Below are 18,900 nucleotides of genomic sequence, written 5' to 3'. Positions count from 1 at the left end.
GGTATTTTAACGTATACTTTATTCCACTCATTATCTTCAGTGTTGACCATATCTCTCCTATTCTCTCCCTATAGTACAACAATAATTCCTCCATGCATTTCATTTACTATCCTTCTTCGAGCTTGAGCCTTTTTCCTCTGATAATTAATTTGACTTTCTTGGTTCAAGTTATTCCTTAATATTCTCAGAGCACTATTTCGTTCTTTTATAGCTTCTGTACATTTATCGTTCCACCATGGGACCATTTTCTTTTTTCCTCCAATTGTCTTGAGTGGTACGCTACTCAATGCTGCATTTAATATTAACTTTGAAACTTCAAATGCACATTCTTCAATATCTCCCTCCATTTTAATCGATTCTGCTGATTCACAACATATTTCTTTTAAAAAAAAGTCCCACTTCTTATGCCTAGGCCTTTCTTGAAAAATGTATTTCAACATTTATAGAGCATATTATTGGAAAGTGTTCACTCCCACTTCTTGTGCTGTCTATAATTTCCCACTCACAAGAATTTGCCAGTTTATTAGAAACTATAGTAAGGTCAATACAAGACATTGTGTTGGAGCGTATGCCAATTATTGTACCTTTCCATTATTTAGACAAACTAGCTTCCCAATATCCATAAATTTTTCCGCTACTTCTCCAGCATTATCAGTGCACTTACTTCCCCAAAGAGTATTATGTGCATTGAAGTCTCTACACCAAATTTCCTGTTTCTTTGTCTCACAATTTTTTCGTCTAAGATTTCTAGGCTTAATGATTTACAATTATAAAAGTTATAAAAGTATAAAAGTTATAAAAGTTGATTATTACAAGTTCCCATCTGATTTGTATACTTAATCGCACATTCTATTTCTATTGAAGTCATTCTTCTGAATGATATCCCATCCCTTACAAATGTTGCACAGCCTCCTCCTTCACTGTAAAACTTTTCACTGTAAATTTACAGTAAAATACTGGCAGCTGGGTTGCCAGCCACATACTGTATTTTTACAGAACTAGTACTGTAAACAGCATTTACAGTATTGTACTGTAAAACGTTGTACTGTAAATTTACAGTAAAATACTGGCAGCTGGGTTTCCAGCCACATACTGTATTTTTACAGAACTAGTACTGTAAACAGCATTTACAGTATTGTACTGTAAAACATTGTACTGTAAATTTACAGTAAAATACTGGCAGCTGGGTTGCCAGCCACATACTGTATTTTTACAGCACTAGTACAGTAAACAGCATTTACAGTACTCCACTGTAATTACCAAATACAGTATATACCACATACTTTTACAATATTAAACTTGTCTACAGCAATAAATTGTATAGTAGTCACACTAGGAAAAAGAAAACAACATTTTCTGGGTTTTAAAACATTTATTTTGGTTAAAAGCAAAGATCAGAAAATTGCCTTATGTGAACATGTTGGCTGAATTTGTTTTAAACATAAAATGCAATTTTAACACTTAACAACAAACAGGTAACACTTAGCACTTAATTAAAGGGATAGTTCACCCAAAAATTTAAATTAGCTCATGATTTACTCACCCTCAAGTCATCCTAGGTCTATATGACATTCTTCTTTCAGACGAATACAATCGGAGATATATTACAAAATGTCCTGGCTCTTCCAAGCTTTATAATGGCAGTGAATTGCTGTTTCTGTTTTGAAGTCCATACAAGTGCAAATGAAATCCCATTCAAAGTCTTCAAGTTTTCGCAGAAGTGAGGAAACCTGTAGGCTTTCAGTGGTGTACTTTTTTTGCACAACCTGGCCGGTTTTCTTTGAAGTTACTTGTCCTTTCTTTGTTTTTGATCCACGTTCAGGATTGATGTCAGGAAATCGTCTAAAAGGCAGAAAAGAAAGGAAAAAAAAACAATGAATATTATGGACTGAGTTTATATATTTTGACAGAGAGAGACAGCACAAAAGATGTGTAAATAAAAAACAGATATCGGTTTTAACGACTAATCTGTTTGGTTAAAACTGAACAACATGAAAAAAAATGCAATGTTGGATGTTGTGATCAATAACTGATATTTTTTCTGCCCTGGTTAAAATACATCAACTCAATGTGTCTGTTTACATGTGCACTGTCAACTAACTAAACTTTTGGAAGTGGGGTTGCCAGATTTAAAGTTTTATTCTACAACTTTTAATATCATCCCCTCATCAGGTCCCATCAGAGTATCAGTGGAAAGGCAGCCATAGACTCTGTTTATGTAGAGCGCACATTGCCAGAATCCAGCCCAAACCTTTGTGACAGAAATAATTTAACTTTAATTGCAAGCCTTCCAATGTTTATTGCATACATGACTACATGATAATGTTAAACATGACATTTACCAGACTAAAATGCATGTTTGCCCCCAAAAATGAAAATTGTCATTATTGCTCACCCTTAAGACTTTCGTTCATCTTCAGAACACAAATGAAGATATTTTTGATGAAATCTGGGAGGTTTCTGTCCCTCCATTGACATCAATGTCATTGCAACTGTCAAAGCCCAGAAAGGTGGTAAAAACATCAGTAAATAGTACATATAACTACAGTGGTTCAACCTTAATATTATGATGTGACGAGAATACTTTTTGTGCGCAAAATAACCCCAAAATAACGACATTGTTGAATAATCTCTTCTTTTACATGTCATTCTCCTACACTGTTTTGTGAGGATGAGTGGGCCGGAGTGTATTAAAGGATAACTCTCGGCAAAATGCAACCTAGGGTCTTTTTGTTAATCTACCCGAGGCAAACTTTCGTTTAAAAGCATAATTAGGATGGAAACGCCACTTTTAAGTTTGACCGTATTTTCGTTTTCGGTCAAATTGCCTTTTGAATGGGAGTGCTTGGGGCACGACTATGATAGCATTAAAAATCGCTATTTTTTAAAACACTAAGGAGGCTCGACACAACATAAAACTGTGCTCGAAGTATCACCAGGGGCTCTACACATGAACTCCAGCATTGAGAACATTGTTTGTGTACACAGAGTTTACCAAAAATAAAGATTTTGAACAACTCACGGAAGCTGTGTCCGCCTGCATTTTGACAGTCAAAAATAGTCGATCTAATAACTTTATTCTAGAGCTGCTGTAAAGCCAAAACAATCTGTTACTGTAATTTCCTATTATCACTGTAAAGCTGCTTTGAAACAATCTATATTGTTAAAAGCGCTATATAAATGAAGGTGACTTGACACTGTTTACACTACGTCAACAGCGTAGGAGAATGATGTGAAAAAGTACAGTTTATTGAATGTCGTTATTTTGGGGTTTTTTTGTGCACAAAAGGTATTCTCATCGCTTCATAATATTAAGATTGCACCACTGTAGTTACATGGATTATTTAAACAATGTTTTTACTACCTTTCTGGGCCTTGAATGTTGCAAAGACGTTTCTGTCTATGGCTGGTTCAGAAACCTCTCAGATTTCATCAAAAATATCTTCATTTGTGTTCTGAAGATTAACAAAGGTCTTACAGGTTTGGAACAACATGAGGGTGAGTAATTATTGATAGAATTTTCACTAATCCTTCAACTGAAAACAACTTGCACTGACATATCTTAAATATGTGACTGCCACTGTTTTGTCTCAAGATGCACACCAGTAATGTTTTTTTTTTATTAGACATTTTTATAAAAGCTGCTTAAATACCCTAATTTTATTAAGGCCTAGACCTGTCTTAAAGGGTTAGTTCACCCAAAAATGAAAATTATGTCATTAATGACTCACCCTCATGTCACTCCAAACCCGTAAGACCTCCGTTTCTCTTCTGAAGACATTTTAAGATATTTTAGATTTATTCCGAGAGCTTTCTGTCCCTCCATTGTAAGTCAATGGACGTGTCACTGTTCACGTCCATAAAGGTAATAAAGTCATCATCAAAGTAGTCCATGTGACATCAGTGGGTCATTTAGAATGTTTTGAAGCATCGAATATACATTTTGGTCCAAAATTCTCTTCTGGTCTGTTTTCCATCCGCGTTCACGAGTCCACATTGACGCACCAGATAACACGTCAGCAGCGTCTTACATCAGCAGCGTCAATGTGGACTCGTGAACGCGGATGCAAAACAGACCGGAAGAGAATACAATGTTGAATAAAGTCGTAGTTTTTGTTAATTTTGGACCAAAATGTACTTTCGATGCTTCAAAACATTCTAAATGACCCACTGATGTCACATGGACTACTTTGATGATGTCTTTTTTACCTTTATGGACGTGAACAGTGACACGTCCATTGACTTACAATGGAGGGACAGAAAGCTCTCGGAATAAATCTAAAATATCTTATGATGTCTTCAGAAGAGAAACGGAGGTCTTACAGGTTTGGAGTGACATGAGGGTGAGTCATTAATGACATAATTTTCATTTTTGGGTGAACTAACCCTTTAAGCTAAGCCCAGTATGGAAACCAGGGCCATATTGTTCATACCAGTAGTCAGCTTAATAAATACTGTCAAGACAAGTCACAATTCAGTCTAATATTTATATGAATGGCAAATATGCTAATGACTAACCTCTGAACAAACTCAAGGTGCTGCCTCTTCCTGTACTGCAAGCTGAAGTTATAGGAGGAGGCAAACAGCGCTGCCAGGCCAGTGATGAAGTTAGGCTGTGATCCTTTCCACACACACCTTGACCTTACAAACGTAATGTCCAGCACTGGTTGCTTAGAGATTGACCTGTAATTGAAAAAAATAAAATAAAATGAATTAATAAATAATATTAATAATTAAAATAACTATTGTGGGTTCCACTGTGGTTAGATGTAGTTGTCTATCTATTCATAGTTCTATAAATTAAAATTTTCACCTAAAAATTAAACCTAAAAATCGAACCTAAAAATAAATTAAACCTAAAAATCGATTAGAGTTAGAACACTAAAACGCACTGCCATATTATTTTGCTTGTTTTAAGCATAAACTCACTAAATTTTTACTTATTCTTTCAGAAAACAAGACAATTTTTACTTGTCAATTAAATGCTTCTTCATGTAAGAATTTTAGATATCTGGGCTGGAAACAAGAAAAAAACACTAATTAAGAAAAACATATTTTGCAGTGGGGTGAGTAAATGATGGTTTTTAATTTAAGGTTTAAAGTACCCCTTTAATCTTTACATACCAAGAAATAAGGCGTGGACTCTCTGGCAAATGTAGATTGCTGGACATCAGGTTGCAAATTCCTGAAACAATTTTTTAAAAGAACAGCACAACCATGATCAACAGAACCAAAACATAAAACATATTACAGATTAATGAGATTTGTTGAATATCATCTACTTATCTGCTTGAAGGATAACACCGTCTAACTTCTCTTTGAATTGTAGGACCATGGCATGGCAATCAGGAATACTACATTTGAAAACAGCATTAGGAACATGGATTTTCTTGTGCTAGCAAAATTCTGCAACGATTCAAAAGCACGATCACAGAACTGACAGCATTTGACAGCATTTTTTTTTTTACCACATAACGTTAGACTAAAACCTGTTCACTACTTAAAAGCACTTACATTAGCACTGTACTGTCATCAGATTACAAAGCCTGAAACGAAAAATATATCAAAAGCAGGTCATGCAAATAACATGGCATATGTTGCCTATTATGTGAAATATCGAAGTTAACGTTAACGTTACTTGGTAAACAGGTGGAACAGAGTGAATTGTTTGCGCGGCCGCGGTAGAAAACCGCGATCGCAAAATCAAACCAAATAAGCATTTGTGAAAACAATGTAGAAATGCGAACGCAAAAAAACAAAATATATTGGCTTACCGTATCACTCAGTTAAACAATTTTCCATCTTCTCAAACTCTAAATCCCAATAATCGTCACAGGCGCAGGTTATTCAGATGACAAATTCTTCCATCCTTCTTCATGTAGCACGTTAATGTCGCCCATTTTCTGCTGCGTCACAGGCAATTTATGTTTGAAACACGAACCGAAGCTCACAAAAGCTTAAAAATTGCTCACAGATTCGCAGACACGTTTATCTTGTTAACAGGAATGATTATTCTGTTCAGTTGAATCCCGCTGACAAATCAAGTTTGCCTGTACTGTCGGTTCGCGTCACATTTGAACTGAATTGAGCGCGGAAAGAAATCAATCCCACAATGCAGTGCTTTTACAGTATGATACTGTATTACGAATTTATCGGGTTGAAAACAGAAATGTGCTGTATATTTACAGCAGTTCTGTAAAATATACAGCCTAATACTGTATTATGGAAATACAGTACAATTCTGTAGGAAATTCGCTGTAAATTTACAGTAAAGTTTTACAGTGTTGGTTTCCACTTCTATCAACCCTGACAGACTCATACCCAAATAAATTAAAATCAAGGTGAGGCCAAAGCCAGGTTTCTTGAACACAAACAATATCAGGTTTGACCTCAGAATCTGCAACAAACTTTTTTAATTCTTGCTCATTTTGCAATCAAGCTTCTATATCCATTGCAAGAGATGGAATACCATATTAAATAACACTCTGAAAGCCCCCATCACTGTTAGCACTCAACATAATTATGTATATCTGCAGCTTTTATATTTTTGATGTCTAGAAACTCCTCTGCAGCTTCCACCACTGTCTTAATCTTATCACTTTTTCTTTCTTGTCGTGTAGCAACATTAACAACTTTACATATAAAATATATAAAGCTCTTCTTTTCTACAATCAATGTGTTCTCCTCAACTTTACACTTGTGATTGCATTGTTGCTTTGGGCTTGCTGGCTTTTCTGGCTGAGATGTCCTTGTGTCTGAACTCTGGGGTACTAAATACCTTGCGTTGTCATTCAGATTTTCCTGATTCTCTATTTCAATTATTCTATTTTGTTTGATTATGTAACTGCCAATACCCTTTAATGCCTCTGCATGTCACCTTATTCACGACCTTGTACCGCTGTACGTCTTTAGCTTGTTTCTGAACTACATATCCAGCATATGCTCACCTCCACAATTATAGCATTTTAGCTTAGCATCCTTTTTACACTTTCCATAGTCGTGTTCTCCTTCACTTTTCGCACACCTTTGTCTCCCATTTACATTGTTGTGCTGTATGTCCCATTCTCTGACATTTGAAGCAATTTAGCGGTTGTGGAATATATTGCCTAACTTTAGTTAATCCATCCCATTTGGACTTCAGGAGGCATTATCTTTTCAAAAACAAGTAGCACAGACAAGCTATCTGTTTCTTTTAGTCTGAGTCTTTTAGCTTCTAGTACCTTTTATCTCATTCTTCACATCCTCTATGGACATTTCCAGCAGCACATGTGAAATCACTCCTCTTAATTTAGCTGCCATTCCTGATATGTGCACTTTAATCTTTCCACCCCCAAGGTTATTCATTTCAGAATCATTTCCTGCTGCTTCTTATTTACTGATATTAGAATTATTCTATTACTCAGCAATTTAGCATATTTATTTTTTTCCCTTTTCTTCAGTTATTTTGTTTGTTATTATCAGATGTCTTCAATAATCAAACAATCATCACTCAATTAATCACTTAATTATCTCATTAACTCTAGCACTGCTTCAGTGTTACTTTAACACCCTGCTGCTGGTTCCCATAAACACAAAGCCGTGTTAATTTAACACTGGGGATTTTGCTGTGTGAGGAAGAGTTGAGAATGCTGTGTTGAGGTAAATATAAATACTCTTGAAATATTATTTTTCACATTTTCCTGCACTGAAAAAAAAAACAATTTTGAAGTAGAAACCACTTAAAATCAGAAATTGCAAGTATTTTTCACAAATAATTACAATGAAACTGCAAATAACATTGATTTTTTTTTTTTTTTTTTTTTTAAGTAGAAAGTAGTAGTATTTTCTTGTAAAATGTTACCAAATCTTTGTTTTATCTACAACTTTTTACAATGTGTAAGGAGCACCAACAGTGTAAATATAAATTAATGGATACATTTTTCTTTGTTGTTTAAAAACCCCGTCCTGCATATGTTGTTTCTCAGAAGATCTGTGATATTGTGAATTGTTTTTCATATTCGTAATCATCTGAGAATGAGGAGCACATTTCTCCTGTTGAGTCTTCTGATTGGTGCTCATACCTTTCATATTCTACAAAAGCCAAACTCTAAAAGTCATCAGGACATCACAAGACTGGCCATCCTACGTGTGACTGAAAAGGTCTGCGAGAGTGTTGACCCAGGCTTCAATCCGGTACGAATATATTGTACAGAAATCTGTTGTGCTCCAGCAGAGCCACACGTGTGACATTTTAACAATGATTGCATTTTGTTTTTAAAGTTAAAATAGACATAAGCTTCTATCATAATGTTCAAACTGTTTGATAGCAGAAGAGGTCAGTTTGCATCAATATTATAATTCTTTTTAGCTTATATATTCCTGGTCACCTTTACTGTTTAAGACGGTTTAATGCCCTATTTAACAAGATTCCACAGAAACCCAACACGTTTGGTTTGAATCATCATCATCATCATCATCATCATCATCATCATCATAAAAAAAGGGATTTTTTCCAAAGACTATAGATGTACAAAGATGGTTCACTCATGAATGGGAGAAAGTGTTACTTGCAATATGGTGGAATAAGTCCCGCCTTCTAAGTAAAAGAGCCAATCACTGATTGGTAAAGTCATCAGCTGCCTTAGAGGCTCTGGTTGCTGGAGAACAGTCAAACTGCATCCGAAATCTCGTACTGTTTGAGTAGGTACTATATTTGAATTTGAACAAAAATGTTAAAAAAAAAGTATGTTCTATACAGCATGAATGCTTGAAGTATGAATGTAATCCGGATGCACTACATCCGCCATGTTATTATTATCACATGACATTATCGTGTGACCTACCAGCGACAGTTGCATCCTTTCACCTCCATTCATAAATCCTCTCCCGTGGCCTCTTGAGACAGTAATGTGTCAGTCGAATGCACACTGTTTTTTGTCCATTTTTTTGTCATTTGTAGGTGCCTATAGGCAGAGATGGGCATAAATACATGAAAATGTATTTGAAATACAAATACAAAATACTGTGTAAAAAAAAGAAGAAAGTATTTAAATGGATTGTAAATAAATTCAGATTGTCAAGTTGTCAGATTTCATTGGTGACAAATATGAAATTTATTCATAAGCTTGGAGTAGGCAATGAACAATATGAACGTATAGTAAGAATGTGTGTTTGTGTTTGTTTTACTTTGTTGAACACAGCCACTACCACTGGACTCGCATACACTGGCAGAGGCCTGCAATCGAAGAGAATTAGCAAGTAACTTTGAAACGAGCATAAGAATAATCTCATATTACAATGTGATGAGAGATATAGCAAATCTTCCTGGTAATAATCCGGAAGAACATTTTGACAATGAAACATTTCAGAGGGGAAAACAATCAATAACCAGACGAATGAAGGCTATCACAGAATGCATAGAAAAAAAGAAATTTGACGACGCGAGAGAGGAGCTTGGGAAAGTCCTCCACACTTTACAGGTGAGCAAACGCTTCATCATTGCTCTGAATGAGAATCATGCAAATATGATATAGAAGTATTCATTTATGGGATCATATGACCAACCAATTTCAGTTAAACTGCAGAGATAAAGTTTGATTTATACTAAAGTGATTCTATAAACTGAAAGTTTGAACCTTTATTAACTCACACATGTGGTGTTTGATAAATGAAAGGATTTCTACAGTCACAGTGACTGGATTGAGCTGAATTACACCGAGCCCTGCACTGCCCTGATCAATCCAGAAGAAAACATACCCAACGCTGCAAGTAAGTAAGTAAAAGTGTGTGTGTGTGTGTGTGTGTGCGTGCGTGCGTGCGTGCGTGCGTGCGTGCGTGCGTGCGTGCGTGCGTGCGTGCGTGCGTGCGCGTGCGTGCGTGTGTGTGTGTGTGTGTCTGAAACATGTAAAGCAATAAAACGTTTTTTATCTTTCTTCCAGATGAGGAAATGGAGACATGTGATGACTCTTCCAATGGACTGTCTGAAAATATTAAGGAAAACGTTATTAAGGGAAAGTTTCTGACATCAGGATACACTAGAAGATCCAGACCAAAAGGTAAGACTTTTGATCACAGATTACAGGTATCGAATCAAGTGACATTTACAACTACATATCAACTACACAGTCAGAGGTTTTGGTGCATACTTATTCTTTGTTATTATGTGTGAAGTGTATAAAGTAATCATCAGAAAGTCATGAAAACTGTGAGGTATCACAAGTCTGAGAATAGATTAGTAAATCGAGGAGCTTCTTTGACCGACCTCTTAAAACCTGACTTTCATTTTGACAGGAAAGTGCAGCCATGGAGGTTTTCCTGATTATCCCGATGGAATAAATAAGGATTACAGAGATTCCAGTCACGGTTCACTTCATAATCAAGCTGCAGATGTTTCCGTTAATGCCAGTGTGCAGCTGCTGGAGAAGATCTGGAGGAGCTTGGAAAAGGACCCAGCTCTCAACTTCTTCAGGTGGAGGATTTATCAACTTTAAGGAGATAAAACCATTTTATTAATGATGCAAATCCTATCAGGACAATACAGGCAATCTGACAATCAATGATATTTAAAAAAAGTCTATTCATTCTCCTTTACAGAGTTAGTTACATTTTATTAATTGAAAATTTATACAGACCTGTTACTTGTTCCTGACATTCTTTGTTTCTTCTTTCTCAGACTGATGGGGCTTCATTCAGAAAAGCCAAAGAGTGAATGGAAACCTCACATTTCTTTCTTTGACTTCATACTGAGATATCCGCATGCAACTGAGGATGACTATGTGGAGGTTTAATGCCAGTGTGTGAAACAACACATTTGAAAATATTATTTAATGCACATATGTTAAATGTGGTGTTTCCTGTCTTCATCTTTTTCCTCATGTGATCAATGGAAAAATAATTAAAAAAAGTTTAAATCAGAACAAAAAAAATGGCAAATTTTTTTGGTAACATGAATACCACAGAGGTCAAATGTTATTGCGTTGGAGACTCTTCCACTATTGTGTTTTTTTTTTTTTTTTTTTTTTTTTTTTTTTGGGAAAATGTAGTTCAGATATTAATCTTGCTCCTTGAATGCAAAGGTGATTGATATTGGCTTTGCAAATATTAAAGAGTACAAGGTCTGTTCAAAGCTGCACAAAGTAACACCAAGAAAAATGCCAAATTGTTTAAATATTACTCTGATCCAATCTAAAACATGGATATTATTAGATTAATTTGTTTTATAACAATAGGAAATATTCTTTACTTTATAACTGTTTTCCGTTTTAGATGAACAGTTTCTGTTCGACTCGGTTCGACTCCAGCAAAAATACATTGTAGAGATTTATAATAAAAAATGCACATTGAGATCCCATTTCAGAGATTGAACCATAGAGCTTTAAAATAAAAACAAACCATAAAAATTGATTAATGAACAAACCACTTTTATGATTTATTTTTACATAAAATGTGTGGCTCTATTAATGTTCAAAAAAGTAGTGAGAAGCACATTTTCCTTAAAGCTGCAGTCCGTAGCTTTTTTGGGTTAAAAATGATCCAAAATCTTTTTTTTTAGCAAGTACATAACCAGCCAGTGTTCAAAACTATCTGCTTGCCTTAACTCGATTCAAAATGGTAAGCTTATGATCGCTCCGTGCACAATGCGGCGAACGTTGACATTCAAACTTGAGTGTGTGGGCCAGTACTTCCGGTGAAAACTTCCGGTGATCTGACAGCGAGAGCGAGAGACAACAGCGACCGAGTTCCATTACCAGAGAGATAATTTTTCACAATGAGTGTTTTTAGGATTCAAGAGAGGCGACTTGCCTTTAGAGGTGACAGCCTCAGCACTTCATTGTTCTGTGCCGTTATGTACCGTTTCGTCACATTACAACAAAAGAAGTCAGCTTTCATGCATTCTCCGTTGACGCTGCGGTGGATGCAGAAGATCCGGAGGGATGACTTCAACCCGACCAAAAACACCCGGGTCTGTAGTCGTCATTTTAAGCAGTCTGATTTTAATGTGACTGACGGGGGTTGAGGAGGCTGAAGAAGGGAGCCGTACCAGTTTATTTTTCGTGGAATGGGTACAAACTACCTGGGCTCAGACCAAGCGTCTGGAATGGCGTCCACGGGCTGAGAGACCCGCACCAGAGTGCAGGAAAAACCAGAGTTTTTCCCCTTAGTTGGTCAGAACAAAAGTGGATGTTACTTACTTGTTCAGACGACGTTTTCCGGTGAAAATTCTTATGTTGGTCATACTTCCAAAAAGTAGAATCTGTGATTCCGAATGACAGTTTCCACACCGACACGGTGATTGACAGCCACACATTCTCCTCACAACATTGGATTCATCCGCGCTGTGCCATGCCAAGGCACAACGCACGTAAAATTGATAATTCCACGAATAACTGCAAATACAGATTTCGAACAGAGATGGCGACAAAGTAGCCTGACGTCGTCATACTCAGATTCTAGTCAGAATGTGAGTCTGATACTGCTCCACTGGGCTTTGATTATGGGGCGTGTTTTAACCGAAACCAGGAAAGAAAATGCCTCTGCACTCAATTGGATAGACCTACAACCAATCAGAGCAACGGAGTAAGTGACCTGTGTTCTTCATTTATCTTTCCGATCGACAAATGCCTTGATCGCGGTTCTCTATTCCTCTTTTAAAATGAATGCGCTGTCGATATCTTCTATAACAGATGGCGAAATCTACATATGATGTTTCATAAACAAAGTTCGGGAGAAGCACGTTCAAATACTCAATCCAATCAACTTTTATCAACTATTCAAACAGTCATCAAACTATTACCATGTCTACCCTATCAGCATGTGAGGAAGCATATATATTCACTTTTCAGTTTTCAGCATCCCTCCACCACCCTGTCTCCTCACTCTCGGCTTGTTCTTCCACAGCCTGGAATACGGGGGGAGTAGGCTACTTTGGGTTCGGGCCGAATACCAAACCCGGAGCCTCTCCTCGGACAGCACGCCATATACGCATTTATTCTATCTGACTTATTTGTAAGTGTGAACTCGTGAAATCTCAATTCTCCAGCGGCAGTCATCTTTGTTGTAAACAAATTCAACCCAAGCGCTCTTTGGTGACGTGGATGATTACGTTACTGTTCATCATCGTATAAAGTAGGGCTGGGCGATTTAAATCGCGATATTGTTATGCGCATCTCGTCAGTAAAGCCGGTTCCTTGATTAGTAGTAAATCGCCATCACCTGCTTTCAGATGGAGCGGCATTTACTACAAAGAGCCGTAGTTAACTGACAAGCTGAGCCAAATCACATCAATATCGCGGACATATCGCCAGCGATATTTAATGCGATATGGCTCAGCTTGTCAGTTAACTACGGCTCTTTGTACACAGCAAACACTCCTGTGTTAAATTAACACTCCTGGGAGTGTATGAGTCCACACTCAAGAGTGTTTAAGTTAATGAGATAATTAAGTGATTAATTTAGTGATGATTGAACATTATTGAAGACACCTGATGTTAACAAGCAGAATCACTGAAGGAGAAAATCTCAAATTGTAAGCCACCGTTATGACGATCAATGGTTGCTTTAGTTGGACTCTTGACCCATATATTATTAACTTTAGATTTTGTTTGGCTGTTGTATCTGGCTTATAATCGCCAGTTGAGCAAAGAAAAAAGTGATCTGATGGTGTTGGTTATATTATGACAATCATCATTTGAACTTGATCACTGAACTGATTAAGATCACTGAACTTCTTTCTGACTTCGATTTATGTTGTTGGTTAAAGCATAACTGTGAATCTGCATAAATGCCCAGAATTTTTGATATATAATATAAAGAATTTCTTAAAAGTTGTTTAAAAAAAAAAAATCATTCTTTTAGGCACACACAGATGTCAAGATTCAGCCTATGCATCTCAACAATGGTGAGGAGCAGAATATTAAATTAGGAAAAGTAAATTACATAGACAATTCAGATCATAATTTATTCATACCGCAATGCATGATGGGAGCCATTAATGAGTTGTGATTGGTGGCAGCCACTGCAACATGCTTTATTATTGTCACCATTGTTGAGATTCACAGGCTGATTATTGATGTCTGTGTTTTAAATGAATTTATCTGAATATCTTTTGATCAGAACAATGTTTATTAAATATTTTGAATTAAAGTACTGATAATCGTAGGCTGAAGAATCACAAAACTGCTGCTAACAAGTTAAATCAAACTATCTCAATAAGTTTCATTTTTCAGATCACAGCATGATTATGTCAAAACATAACCAACACTATAAGATAACATTTAACTTTGTTCATTTAACTGTTATAAATCAATAACAGCAGACAAACAACAGTAAATATTAAAGTAAACATATAATGGTCTAGAGCCCAACTAAAGCAAACACCCATCACCTTAATGGTAACTTACAAATTTGTGATTTTCTTCTTCAGTGATTCTGCTTGTTAACATCAGGTGTCTTCAATAATGCTCAATCATCACTAAATTAATCACTTAATTATCTCCTCAGCCCTAAATGCCGCTCCATCTGAAAGCAGGTGATGGTGATTTACTACTAATAAAGGAACCGGCTTTACTGATGAGATGCGCATAAGAATATCGCGATTTAAATCGCCCAGCCCTAGTATAAAGCCCGCCCTGACAATTTGATTGGTCCTAACAGCTCTGGTTCGAGCATAATAGCTCCACAACGGATCAAGTCAAGATCGAACTTCCCGACCTAAAAATGTTGTGGGCGGGGCTAAGTTCGGCTGGCATCCAGGCTAGCGACAAAGAGGAAAAACTGCAGACTGCAGCTTTAAAATTCACCTTTAGCCCCAATGTATCCTACTGTAGTGTTGGCAATAAAACAAAATATTATTGTCTAATACAATTATTAATAAAATAGAATATCATGACATGCTGATATGTAAAAAAGGAAGGTTGGTGACATGACAAAAATATAAATAAATGTTTAAAAGGCTTCAGCATATTGATATGAAACTTTGTAGCATATTTATGTGATAATAGCGCCACCTAGTGGTTTGATTGTCACTAACTATGATTTCAAAAAATTGTTTGCTTATTGCTTTTAAACCACTTGGCCTGAAATCATTACCAGATTTCTAGAGACTTACTTTTTTACCATTTTTTGCCTTGGTCGTTCGGTAAATAAAGTTGCTCCTATTATGCTATTTTAAAGGTTCCTAATTTTGCTTAATATGCCCCTATTAGAACTATGCTATTCTATACTTGATTATAATTCTATTGAGAAATCATGAGAAAAGGGTGAACAAAGATTGAGTGTCAATGTTCAGAAATGATTAATGATTATGTTTTGAACTATGTTGTATAGTTGTGTTTTCCAGTGTGTTTGTTGTCAAACTAAAAAAAATTCTATTTTTAATTATTAAAAAATGTCATTTTTTATATGAAAAAGTTAATAATTGTATTTTATTGAGAAAATATTTTAGTTTGTCTGTTTAGTTTTAGTTTTTTTTTATTAGATCAGATAACATTTTAAGCTGTAATATGGTCATGTTACAATGTTCCCCACCTATGGGGCATGTTGTCACATTTCACTTCCATTCTTTCAAGAAAAAAGTATACACTGTGTATTAATGAAACAAAACCACATAGTTGGAGGCTACTAGACATGTGGGAAATTGATGTGGGAAAAAATCAATACTCTGAACTCTGAGTAGGTTTACACAAACTGAGAAAGTCAAAAATCGTTAGGTTGTGCCCCGCTCTCCCCTATGAGTAGTCGTGTGTTTGACAGCTCATTTAAGGTGTGTTGGTGTAACAGAGAGGCAGACAACAGGAATGCAGGTAATCGATGTTTATTAAACAGATTAAGTAGATGGCAGGCAGAATGGCAGACTTAACTTAGAGAGTCTTGGTCTTTGTAGGTAGCCTATAGGCTAAAGGCTTGAGGAGAAGGAAGGCCGGTTACACAGATGAAGAGGGAGTCAGGTACCAGTAGTGAATGATGAGACGAGACGTTTACAGTTTATATGTTCACCAATAATGAGATTGTTTTTCATAATCAGAGTAAGATGTTTACATGACACGAGCAGAACTCTTCACTCCAGTTTACATGCAATTTTCATTATTCCGATTATTCGCTAACAAGTATGGTAATAATCACACTCAGATATGCTTTTTTATCTACTCATATTAAATTCAAAATAAATTGCTATGGATGTCCTGGATATTATTCAGTGCCATGAGGAACATCGCAGTGTCGGGATTGCCTGCGCTGTGTTCTTCGTGCCGTCTGAATGAAGATAGGAGAGCAGAGACTGCGCAGCGAGTGGGTGTTGATAGAGTTTAGCGATTTGGAGAAGAGAAAACATCAGAATAATGTCACAGAGTTCATGAAGTTGTGTGAAAAATACACAGCATCCATGTAGAAACGAGCACATGCACACCGTCAGAGTGGTAATGATGCGATTAAAGTGTATACATGCCTGTTAATTGCGATTCAAATAGGGTAACTACGACTATGAGCTTATTCGCATTCATGTGATCGAAGTATTGTGTCTTCATGAGTTAAAGTTGTTGCAATATTGCTAAAAAAAATCCCATTATAATCGCATTACGAGGGTCGGCGAGGTGTGTGCATATGATTGTCTTGATGAGGTGATGATCAGTGGCAGGTGCAGGTGAGCTGACTGGGTGCAGGTGAAAACCAAGAGGCATGCTGGGAAATTGAGTCCAGAGTGTGTGTGAGGGCAGGAGGACTGTGCACTTGTGACAGTTTGAGCATACATACATACACAGAACATTTCAGATGGGCCCGGATAAATAAAAAAAAAAAAAAAAAGGTTAATAAAAGGAAGCGACATAGATATTTGAAACCATTCTTTTTAAAATTCTACTTTTGAATCATCCTTTGCATCTGGATATCTTGTATTGAAGCTAATGAAAGGAATATGAGCTTTCCATTCTCCTTTTGGCATTTCCGTATGAAGCCCCATCAGTCTGCAAAAAAAGAAAAGAAAAAGAGGAACAAACACAGTAACTAATAGATCAGTCCTGATTGGCCATGGTCAGCAAAAAAAACAAAAACAAAAAGAACATACTTGATGCAACTATATGGCTGTGTATATAGATAAATAGGCTTATCAGATTTTAAAAATATTGGTGATTTATTGGCTGCAGAAAACTTGAAACCACTGAAATTCAAGAGACCTTTAATATCCAAAATGGTATTTTCACATGTTAACACTTTTGTATATTATTTGGTAACTTCATCATATTGTTGATACATTTGACTTTTAAGGCTGTTTTTGTTTAGTTTTGTACAAGAACCAATTCTAGTGCTGTATTGAATGAATGAATGAATGAATAAATGAATGAATGAATGAGGCATTTCTATAGCACTTCATATATACTACTGTACACCCAAAGCGCTTTACAATCATAGGGGATCTCTCCTCAACACCACCAGTGTGCAGCATCCACTGGGATAATGTGACGGCAGCCACAGTACAACGGCGCCAGTGCGCTCACACACACACCAGCTATAGGTGGAGAGGAGAGAGAGTGATAGAGCCAATTCAGTGGATGGGGATTATTAGGAGGGTGTAAATATAAAAAATATTAATATAAAATACAATATTTTTTATAAAAAAGTTAATTACTGTAATTTGTCATTAATGTTATAATACTTAAAATAACAGCCAAGTTGTTTTAATTTTACTACAGTTAAATTAGATAGTTTTGACTGCAATTTAAAATAAAAGAAAACCGTGTTTTTTTGTTGTTTTTTTTTGTTTTTTTTACAGTGTACAGTGTATTTCCTGAAGATAACGTGGTAGCTTAAGGAAATTATTCCAGTCCCACACAAGACTTTTATGGTTCTTCATAGCACCATTTGACAAAGATGCTGTATTTCACCTTTAAAGATAGATAGGTGCTATACACTTAAAGTGGTTCCTCTATGATTACAAGCCAATGAATGAACCATTAGTGCTTTTTAGCACAGTTTTTGTTTAGAGTGAGTGATAATTGGACCCTAAACTAAAGTGTTTCACAAAATCTCCTATCAAGATTTGGGGCAAAAAGTCCTCTAGGACGTCTTTAGATCAAGTTATGTCGCCTCTCTGTACCTGAGAAAGTTGTTTCCACCTCTGTGCCTATACTCGTCCAGATGTTCTCCAGCAGCTGCACACTGGCACCAATGGCAAGGTTTGCAGCAGCATCATGTTGACCACCGTGGCTGGAACCACTGTAGTCTTTATTGATACCATCCCAGCTTTTCCCAGTGCCAGTCGTGAAGTCTAGAGTACCTCCATGGCTACATTTACCTGTCAAGAAGAAATAATAATAATAATAATTATTATTATGATTATAATAGTAAACATGATGATTTGAAGTGCATGTTGTTTACAAATATTCTTGTCTCTGTTTGTATGTGAATGAGTTTCTATCTGTGGATGAAAAAATAATACCTTGTGGTTTATCTATTCCGAAGTATCCTGATGTCAGTATCTTTTTGTCAATAATGTCCTTCAGAATTGTTGCCCCACATTTTTCTTTTGTACATTCATCACGTTTTAGTATCCTTACCTGGACAAAATATGAAAACAATTAAATTATAAATACAGTGTGTGCATATATATATACATATATATATATATATAAGCACACACACACACTTACTTACCTGCAGGGTTGGGTATGGGCACATTTGGATCTATCAGGGCAGTGCAGGGTTGGGTGTTTCCCAGCTCAATCCAGTTACTGTGACTGTAGAAATCCTTTCATTTGCCAGATGAAACAGGTGTGGGTTAGTAGATGTTCAAACTTCACGCCTGGTGATCTTTTTTTATTGCCTTTTTTTGTGTGTATCACATCAGGCTCCTCCCTTAGTGCACGTCAGGTTTCATATTTTAAACTACTTTATAATCAAAACCTTTTCAAATCTTAACAAAACACATATACT

The 18,900-nt window shown here is 36.2% G+C and overlaps 1 protein-coding gene and 1 long non-coding RNA gene across 3 annotated transcripts; one reads left to right on the top strand and one right to left on the bottom strand.

Moving 5' to 3' along the window:
- Positions 1-1,223: 1,223 nt before the first annotated feature.
- Positions 1,224-6,278, bottom strand: LOC311083679. 2 transcript variants are annotated; one of them, XR_014606339.1, is made up of 5 exons: positions 5,775-6,278; positions 5,515-5,546; positions 5,125-5,406; positions 4,519-4,683; positions 1,224-1,842 (listed from the first exon to the last, which is right to left on the bottom strand). It is a non-coding gene; the product is annotated as an uncharacterized lncRNA (long non-coding RNA). The 2 variants fall into 2 exon arrangements; XR_014606340.1 differs by having other exon boundaries at positions 5,125-5,354.
- Positions 6,279-7,566: 1,288 nt separating this feature from the next.
- LOC311081099 (von Willebrand factor A domain-containing protein 7-like) lies at positions 7,567-10,996 on the top strand. The gene is made up of 7 exons (XM_084111507.1): positions 7,567-7,638; positions 8,013-8,172; positions 9,180-9,458; positions 9,654-9,747; positions 9,918-10,034; positions 10,270-10,447; positions 10,652-10,996. Exons 2-7 carry the CDS (start codon positions 8,014-8,016, stop codon positions 10,764-10,766), a joined length of 942 nt encoding a protein of 313 aa, XP_083967633.1. The 5' UTR covers positions 7,567-7,638; position 8,013; the 3' UTR covers positions 10,767-10,996.
- The last annotated feature ends 7,904 nt before the right edge of the window (positions 10,997-18,900 follow it).

Source organism: Abramis brama, assembly GCF_963993115.1.
Source record: "Abramis brama genome assembly, chromosome: 1".
In the NCBI taxonomy this organism is placed as follows: domain Eukaryota; kingdom Metazoa; phylum Chordata; class Actinopteri; order Cypriniformes; family Leuciscidae; genus Abramis; species Abramis brama.
The sequence above is the reverse complement of the archived record's forward strand: the minus strand, read 5'-3'. Positions and strand labels throughout refer to the sequence as shown.